The sequence below is a fragment of the Carassius carassius genome, chromosome 27 (genome assembly GCF_963082965.1).
Source record: "Carassius carassius chromosome 27, fCarCar2.1, whole genome shotgun sequence".
In the NCBI taxonomy this organism is placed as follows: domain Eukaryota; kingdom Metazoa; phylum Chordata; class Actinopteri; order Cypriniformes; family Cyprinidae; genus Carassius; species Carassius carassius.
Window position 1 is genome coordinate 13,719,955 of NC_081781.1, and position 9,555 is coordinate 13,729,509.

At 37.1% G+C, this 9,555-nt stretch overlaps 1 protein-coding gene across 1 annotated transcript; it reads right to left on the minus strand.

Annotated features, from left to right (window-relative positions):
* Positions 1–6,244: 6,244 nt before the first annotated feature.
* Positions 6,245–8,970, minus strand: LOC132107276 (forkhead box protein F2-like). The gene is made up of 2 exons (XM_059513509.1): positions 7,599–8,970; positions 6,245–6,775 (listed from the first exon to the last, which is right to left on the minus strand). The coding sequence occupies exons 1-2, from the start codon at positions 8,551–8,553 to the stop codon at positions 6,597–6,599; spliced, it is 1,134 nt and encodes a 377-aa protein (XP_059369492.1). The 5' UTR covers positions 8,554–8,970; the 3' UTR covers positions 6,245–6,596.
* Between the last annotated feature and the right edge of the window lie 585 nt (positions 8,971–9,555).

A 9,555-nucleotide genomic window follows, 5' to 3' on the forward strand; every position in this document is an offset into this window, starting at 1 on the left:
TAAAACAGTTAAGTAAAATTAGTAAAATTGTTATCTTCTCGTTGGCAAAAACAAGAGAAGGTACATCAAATAAATGATAAACCATCAATAAATCATTACATGAAAAACTAAAACATCATCAATTCATTATTACCAATAACAACAAAACATCAATATATAGAAATGAAACACCATAGTAAATAACTAACATGACATGTTTCATCAACAACAATTGTAATATGTTGGCTATACAAAGAAGAAGCGTTTTTTATTCATTTGTATTTTTTTTCTGTTGGGTGTTTTTGACTTTTTATGATAGACTGCGTTCATTGTAGTTAATTTATAAATAGCCTATATATTAACATAGTATATCGCGATATAATTTTAGCAAATAAGATGGGAAAAAGATATCAATTCACGAAGCTTATTATATATTTTAAAAATGGTTAATCAAATAACTGCATTGACCAATGCTTTACTTACTGCTAAATTAATAAACGTAAATGCAATTCACGTTGGAAAACTGTTATTTGCCCAATGTACAGCATTTGTTTTGAATTAAAATCCTTGCAGCGAAAAAGGTCGTGGGTTAAATTCCCAGAGAACACGCATACTGGTAAAAAAAAAAAAAAAAAAAAATATATATATATATATATATATATATATATATATTTATATATATATATATATATCACGCATACTGGTAAAAAAAAAAATATATATATATATATATATATATATATATATATATATGTATATATATAGCCTGAATGCACTTGTAAGTTGCTTTGGATAAAATCGTCTGCTAAAGGCATAAAAGTAAATTATATAAATAAATAAATAAAACGGTTACAATGTCCTGGCTCATATTTTCACGTGTTCTTCCTTTTCTTGTCTAATACCTGGCTATTTAAACTCCGATGAACTAGGTCGATTCAGCGCGGTGCGGTTAGTGGAGCACAAAATGAGGAGCGCGTCTGTAGGTTGTCCAAATTCACCTGCTAAATCTGACTTTGTGTTCTATCTCCCCCTTGTGGACATTTTATTAAAGCACCTATTTTGGTTAAATCAATATATATAAAAACAATATATATATATGCCTACAGCTATTATTTAACTTATATATAGCCTATGATGTGTATATATTGTAAATAATAATTGCATGATCTATTAATAAGGTCAGCAGTTTGCATGATGCAAAATGAAACTCTCTGTATGAAATGAATCTCTGTTGTTCCTTTTGCGTTTGAAGAATAGTAGCACTGGACGCTGCACTGGTGCACAGATGTCAGATTGCACGCGAACAGGCAAGACCACACACTAACTTCTTCAAACAATGCGGTTAACTACAGCGAATGGGTTAGGGATGCAATCAGCTAATGCACTAAAAGGAATGTTCCACCGCCAGCTGCATAGAAGTAGCATTATTCATGAGAATGAGGTGCATGAAGCCCCATATATAGGAAGGCGGAAGCTTCGACAGGACCATGAAAATAATTAATGTGAACTGTAAAGCTATTCATCACTGCATGGAGCTGCTAAGCTTGCCCTGCTTTGCATGACAGGAAAATATACCATGGTAGGAAAAATGGGGGGGGGGGGGGGGGGTACATTTGTTGGCACATTTTGGCATTCCACCTTTAGTGGCACGTTAATACTGTGTGAGGCGATTTCCCGAAAGTAAATACTGTACATATGACATTTGTCACTAGCGAGGTAACAGCGCTGTTTATAGACGCTCTCTCTCTCTGTGTGTGTGTGTGTGTGTGTGTGTGTGTGTGTGTGTCTGTCTCTCTCTCGCTCTCTTTCTAATAACTTCATTAATAAGTGCATTAGAAGGGTATCAACGGCTCAAGCCTCCATTACCAGCTACGTTTTGGAACCAGCAAAAGAGGCATTGGATGAGATGCAGAAGAAATAATCCTACTCACAATAGCGATTTAAGTACAAAAACAGGACGAATCCCTTATATATCACCTGATTGATGTCTTGAGGTGTGGTAACCGTAGTATAAGAAGAATAATTGACCCCGGGCTGTTGAATTTTTAGAAAAATAATGCACACCCGACGTCTAACGGAAAGGAAAAGGAAAGGGGGCGGGGGGCGATTTCAGCTTTTGCCGATAGCGGGAACCCTTGCACCATTTTCATTTGTGAAGGCAAGCAAAAGCACACATATAGGTGCATCTCAATAAATTAGAATGTCGTGGAAAAAAATAGAATAGTTCATAAAACCAATAAAAAAATTAAAACTTTTTAGTGAATTGTTGGCCTTTTGGAAAGTATGTTCTTTTACTGTACATGTACTCAGTACTTGGTAGTGGCTCCTTTTGCTTTAATTACTGCCTCAATTCGGCGTGGCATGGAGGTGATCAGTTTGTGGCACTGCTGAGGTAGTATGAAAGCCCAGGTTTCTTTAACAGTGGCCTTCAGCTCATCTGCATTTTTTGGTCATTTGGCATTTTTAGTTTCTCTATGGGGTTCAGGTCTGGTGAGTTTGCTGGCCAGTCAAGCAAACTATGGTCATTTAACCAACTTTTGGTGCTTTTGGCAGTGTGGGCAGGTGCCAAATCCTGCTGGAAAATGAAATTAGCATCTTCAAAAAGCTGGTCAGCAGAAGGAAGCATGAAGTGCTCAAAGCTTTCTTGGTAAACGGGTAGAGTGACTTTGGTTTTCAAAAAAACACAATGGACCAACACCAGCAGATGACATTGCACCCCAAATCAACACTGACTGTGAAAATGTAACACTTCAAGCAGCTTGGGCTATGAGCTTCTCCACCCTTACTCCAGACTCTAGGACCTTGGTTCCAAATGAAATATAAAACTTGATCTCATCTGAAAAGAGAACATTGGACCACTGGGCAACAGTCCAGTTCTTCTTCTCATTAGCCCAGGTAGGATGCATCTGACGTTGTCTGTGGTTCAGGAGTGTCTTAACAAGAGGAATACGACAACTGTAGCCAAATTCCTTGACACGTCTGTGTGTGGTGGCTCTTGATGCCTTGACCCCAGCCTCAGTCAATTCCTTGTGAAGTTCACTCAAATTCTTGAATTGATTTAGCCTCACAATCCTCATAAGGCTGCGATTCTCTAGGTTGGTTGTGCATCTTTTTCTTCCACACTTTTTCCTTCCACTCAACTTTCTGTTAACATGCTTGGATGCAGCACTCTGGGAACAGCCAGCTTCTTTGGCAATGCATGTTTATGGCTTACCCTCCTTGTGAAGGGTGTCACTGATTGTCTTCTGGACAACTGTCAGTTCAGCGGTCTTCCCCATGATTGTGTAGCCTAGTGAACCAAACTGAGAGACCATTTTGAAGGCTCAGAAACCTTTGCAGGTGTTTTGAGTTGATTAGCTGATTGGCATGTCACCATATTCTGATTTGTTGAGATAGTGAATTGCTGGGTTTTTATTAAATGTGATCTAAAATCACCACAATTAAAAAAAACAAAGACTTAAACTACTTCAGTCTGTGTGCATTGAATTTATTTAATACACAAGTTTCACAGTTTGAGTTGAATTACTGAAATAAATGAACTTTTCCACAACATTGTAATTTATTGAGATGCACCTGTACTGAATAAAGCGGAAAGGCTTTTCCTTGCTCTCACTGTTACTTTAGTACTATTATGAAATTTTACAATTGAAAATGTATAGATAACATTAATACAATACTGATTTCTTAGTCCAAGCATATTTGGTTTGCATTAACTGTTCTAATAACTGATTATGGTATTAAATACCTTGCTGGTTTGCCATTATTTGAGGTTTTTTTCTGCTCACCACCACACAAGATTATGCCTTGTATAAAGTCAATGAACAAAATATGCAATCCTAGAGCTACTGTAAAACACATGCCCTGGCAAGTCATCTACTACAATGTTTTATCTTGTGCATTTGGTAAAATGTTATAAATGCATCTCATGATGTCTAATGAAATATTATATTTTTATTTAACTGTTTATCATTTTGGTAATGCAAACCTGCAGCTAATGCACTGGTACGCCAAGAAAGAAAAGATTTTAGTTTTGTTTGTGCTGTAACAGTGCAAGACTTGAAGGCATAATTTACAAGGACATATTTTAAATGTGTCTTTGTTTAACAGTCAATCAGCAGTAAACTCTATACAGAAACACATCTGGGGCACAGTTTTCATGACATGTAGGAAAAAGAGCATTAAACTCTGCAAGGCAAAATGAATCCAGAAACCAATTGGTTCGTGTTTTTTTTTTTTGACATTATGGTTGTTCAAAGTGCCACCTCAATGTGCTATCTCTGTCAGTATCCTAAAGCCTTTTTTTCCAGTTCAGATAAGGTCAATAAGAATGTTGCATCAGTGTATTTATTTTTAAGTGAGTGATGTTTGACACCTGGAGTCTAGATTACATCCCATGTTTTGTTAAATATATTAACTATTAATATGCAATGATGATATTATTTTGTAAAACCAATGTCTTGTTTGCTGAAATAAGATCTTTATATTCTTCTTATTTTTCTGCAATGTGCACTCCAGATGCAGCTGTCATCCCCAGATAATACTTATCCCAAGATTTAATATTTTGATGGCAATATTGTCATAGGAGAACCTCTTTCTTTTATTGCCGTATATTTTACAAACTGTGTTTATATGGTCGTTTCCAGGTAATATTACTTGTTTACATAAATACCTTCAATATGCTTTAATAATAAGAGTTTGTGTTTTTTGGAAGATAACTGTGTTTTGAAGACGGTTGCGATTGATGTAGATGAATGTAGCTGTGAGTATAATCCGTGTTTATTAGTAGCTATAATAAATGTCTCATTGTAATCTTTTCCAAATATTCGCTCAGGTATGTCGCTTTGTTTATAAAATCAAAAGGAAAATTGGCAATCGTCGAGACTATTTCAAAGGCGTCGCCTGAAGGTACATTAAGTCACCAATAGATGGCGGTAGATGACCGTCTAAAAGCTTCCACTGCCTGCGCACCAACAATAATTTTGCAATTGAAATTAGCTGAACTTTTTTGTTCTTTTCTTATAGTGACACTTGTGTCCTTTCACTTTTCAAAATGAAGATTTTCTTTCTTTACTCATTCGAGTGGGTCAAATTCCCTAGGGCACTTCTGCAAGTAGATATAGCTAACTTAAGTTAGAAATATAGCCTAAATATGTTCGATGCCTTGCGACGGGACGAAACTGATTTAAAAGTTAGTTAAGAGTTAGTACAATGTTACCAAAACATTGTAAAGTAATCAATTAACAAAACCTATAATTTATCATGCTGGCCAAACTGGTGATAAATTTAACAAATGTTGGGTATAGGCTATATAGGCTAAATGTCAATTATGTTGAATAATAATTTGCCTAATTTCAATATTTTCTTTATTTTAAATTGTAGATTATAGAAGAAAATAATTTAATTAAAAAAATGTTTTTGTAGCCTATTTCGTTTTATATATTTTTTTCCCTAACGCATTTTAACATTTCTTTAGGCTAACCTTTAATATTAAGGTAACCATTTGGTAGCTTAAACGAGGAAGACTGGGGCTAGTTTGTATCACAATTTTATTCCAGTAGGCCTAAATAGGCTATTTCTCAGGGCTATATATTTATTATTATAATTTTAAATGTCAATTTTCTGTATGGGCATAACTTTACGGCAATAAAATTTGCCATTGAAAATTTCTAAAAGATAAACTGACTTTTTGACCGAGAGCATGTTGTTACTATGAAACCTGTCATTAAAAGGACTGGGGTATTATATGGTTTTTATGACATTTTGAAACCCGTAACAATTAATGAAACTGCAAAATATAGGACTGAAAAAAAATATTATTATAAACATAATAATAAAAGTAGTAGTAGGCTAGTATTTGTGTGATTTACAACTTACTAAAAACAACTTGGCGCAACATGAATATCTAAGAAATATCTTTAAACCTCGATAGGTTATATCGATTAAAATAGGTTATATACCTTCATTATAATACTGACTTATTGTATGTTCGCTTGTTTGCACAACCGCTATTACAAAAATATGATGCAAGAATTTAAGTTTTGGATGCAGAATTGACAACAATTATTCTGATGTTTGAGGGTTTTAAACTATAGGTGGATAGATAGATAGATAGATAGATAGATAGATAGATAGATAGATAGATAGATAGATAGATAGATAGATAGATAGATAGATAGATAGATAGATAGATAGATAGATAGATAGATAGATAGATAGATAGATAGATAGATAGAGGGTCTTGGCTATCGGTCAGGCAAAAACACACTTTCCTTTGAAATGATTTATTACTAACATCACATTGCACTGTACAGATTAAGTGAAATATACTTATATGTGTTTAATTCAAACTCTATTGAAATGTAACCACAAGGCATAAAGTGGCAAGTCCATGACTTCATGAGTTTAACTGTTTCATATGCGCTTCTTGCGTTGAGGTCAAATCAAGTCGCCAGGGGCTTTTTCGCTGGTTTTCAAAAAAAAAAAAAAAAAAAAAAAACACGCACACACACATTGCCAAGCATCTTGTGAGTGTACAATTATTAATCCTTCATTAATTGTCTTTACCTCACAGCTATCCAAGTGCTTATCTTTGTGCAACTTGCTCCGCAACCAGCGGACTACATCACGCAAGGTTTGACGTCTTGGTGCATACTCTGATGGTGGTGATGGTGATGATGATGGTGATGATAATATCCACCAGCAGACGGATGGAAGGAGGTAATTCCGTTAAAATTCAACATGAAGTCCTTCCGTTCTCCGACTGGGGAAGAATGTGTCGGATAGCGCGATATACCCACTGGGGACAGATAAATATACACATCATGAGCAATGCATAAAATCATGTTGTTGTTGTTTTTTTCATTATTTATTTATCAGCTCATACATGGGTAGGCTATAACCCCATATACAAGCTTTTCCCCCATATTTGAGAGGAGCCTAAAATATCCCTGTCGCTTCCTTTAAATGTGTAGGCCTAAATATTGTGTAACAAAACACATTTCTTTTACCATTGTATTTTTAAATATCCAAATTGTTTTTCAACAATATTCAATAAAATGTATGTTTTTCGATTGTACTATTTTTAAATTGCCTTATTGCATGACCTTCACACATTTTTGTATTTATTAAAATATAGTTTAGCTATATAGGCCTACTAAAATATAGTTTTTATAGGCTACGTTTAGATAAAAGTGGAATGACTCTTAACGTCTGGTAATAATAATAATAATTATTAAGCTATTGGTATTTTTATTGTTATTAGTGTAGGCCTAATACTATATTATAAATGCATTTTTCTGTTTCCTACCCAAACTGTTCGAAAAAAACAAAAACAAAAAACGTGGTCGAACGTAGGCCTAAAAAAATCTTTCAACTGCAAAAGATGTCAACGCTTTTCAGTCATACTCACATAGCTATAAGGTGAAATCTGACATTCTGAGAGATGCTTTGGAATTTCGATTTAGTTTTTTAGATTATATTAGATTTATGTTATAAAATAATGAAGCCCATTTGGCCAAAATTTTACAACTTAAATGGGTATAACACGTGTGTTTCAAAGTATATAGCTAATGTCATCTAAATGTTTCAGAGATTCTATAGGCTACTTTATTTGCTTTTACCTGACATGTCTGTGTTGTCTCTCGCACTTTGTTGTATGTAACCCTGTTCCAGGGAGTAGGTGAATATGCCTGGATGCTGGCCCGTGGACGGAGAATTGGTCGAGACTGTAGTAGGCTGTTTTAGGTATGGAGAATTTGAAGAAGAAGCCCATAATGCTGTTCCCTCTGAATACGGCGAGTGACCCTCGAGCGCGCCCGCTATGGCAGGAGAAGACGGGACTGGGCTGGTGTTGCTCTCCGCGCCATAGTCTCCGTTCCCGGGCACTGGACAGCTAGCCATATAACCATGTCTCGAGCTGGGGGACATGTGACCGTGGTGTCCGCTGTTTATTGACTCATAACCATTACCAGACAGGTCCAGGTTATAGCCAGTGCCGTGGCACGCAAGTGCGCCGGTGGGAGGTTGGTAATCGAAGCTCTGGGGTAAAATGGCGGAACCGAACCCGAGGCCGTTCATCATTCTGTACATGGGTTTCATGGCCTGACATTTTCTCCTAAATCCTCGTGGTCTTCGCCGAAATGACCCTTCCTCGAACATAAACTCACTGGTGGGGTCTATGGTCCAGTAATGTCCTTTTCCCGGCCGCCCAAGACCTTTTGGTAGTTTAATGAAGCACTCGTTCAGAGACAAGTTGTGCCGAACAGAGTTTTTCCAGCCCTGGTAAGAGCCTCGGAAAAAAGGAAAGCGTGTTTGTAAGAACTGGTAAATCTCACTAAGTGTGAGTCGCTTTGTCGGTGCGCTCTGAATTGCCATCACAATTAGTGCGATGTAAGAGTAGGGCGGTTTCTCCGGGCGTCGCAGTCCTGAGTTAGTCTTTTTATTCTTGGACACTGTGCCATGGTCCTCCAGGCTACCTGTAGTATTCATCGGTCCTGGATGCAGCGCGCTGGACTCTGGACTGGTCCTCATCGGGGGCGTCGGTCGCAGTGGTCCGTGGGAGCTCTCAGTCGTCATCTGTCCCGCGCTGACGTACGAACACAGCTGGCTGACAAACGTTGACGTTGACAGAAGAAAAAGCTTAAGCAAAGCAACAAAGCTAGAACTTGTTCGATAACCAATAACGAGGTTCAACAAAACACAGTTTCCGAGAATAAATGCCACGCTTATGCTAATTTAACAAGGCATCTATATGTAGACATAACGGTCTTCTTTTTCTGGCTTTAACGTTGTGATCAAAATCCTGTTTTTTTTTTTTTGTTAGGGAAAATACCCAAGTAACGTGCGTAATCGTGGTCCTTATTAACTTTTAGAAACGGTTCTTTTTCTGCCACGAGCTCCGTTCTGATCCTGGCGGCTGTAGTCCGTTTCTGAGGAAGAAATGGAAAGACTGAGTTCGTGCAGCGCCTCAACTAAACAAAACTCGACAGCCAATCACTCAATAACTCTCCCCGGCTTTCTCTCCTCTAATTGCTCCTCCTTCCCGCCTCACCCACCCCCTCAAACCCCTAGACCCCGACAAACTCAACTCTTTCTCTCTCTCTCTCTCTCTCTCTCTCTCTTTCTCTCTCTGTCCACCAAAATCAACTGACCCTCAGTATATCAGTGTGCGCCCACAAACATCGCGTCTCTCATCATTATCATCATTTTTCTGGCTTAAGCTCGCTTATTCTTTTGGCTTGTTTATAGAATAGGCTGTGCTTTGACCATTTCGCCTGAATGAGTCGGTCAGAGTTGCACGCTTTATGAGAATAAAGTTGGGTATAATAGAATTATGATTTTTAATAAAGATTAGCTTAGCTTATCGAGAGAGCTGAAGGCTAATCCTAGTGCTTACTTTGTGAAACTCGCATTTGCAACTCGAATTCTTATTGGATGGGTTCATCTAATGGACTTGGAGGGGTGTCAATACGAACAAGAACTCAATGAGCGTGAGAGGCCTTAATAAAGCCAGCAGGACTAAAATAAATAAACCATACCATCAAATGGGGCAGACAGTGATCAGCGAGAGACAGACAT

What these genes read in the sequence shown, in the direction of transcription:
- LOC132107276 (XM_059513509.1), bottom strand. Translation starts at nt 8,553, where the DNA reads ATGACGACTGAGAGCTCCCACGGACCACTGCGACCGACGCCCCCGATG. An exon ending in AGACAACACAGACATGTCAG is followed by an intron (nt 6,776 to 7,598) that starts GTAAAAGCAAAT and finishes ATCTGTCCCCAG; the next exon opens with TGGGTATATCGCGCTATCCG.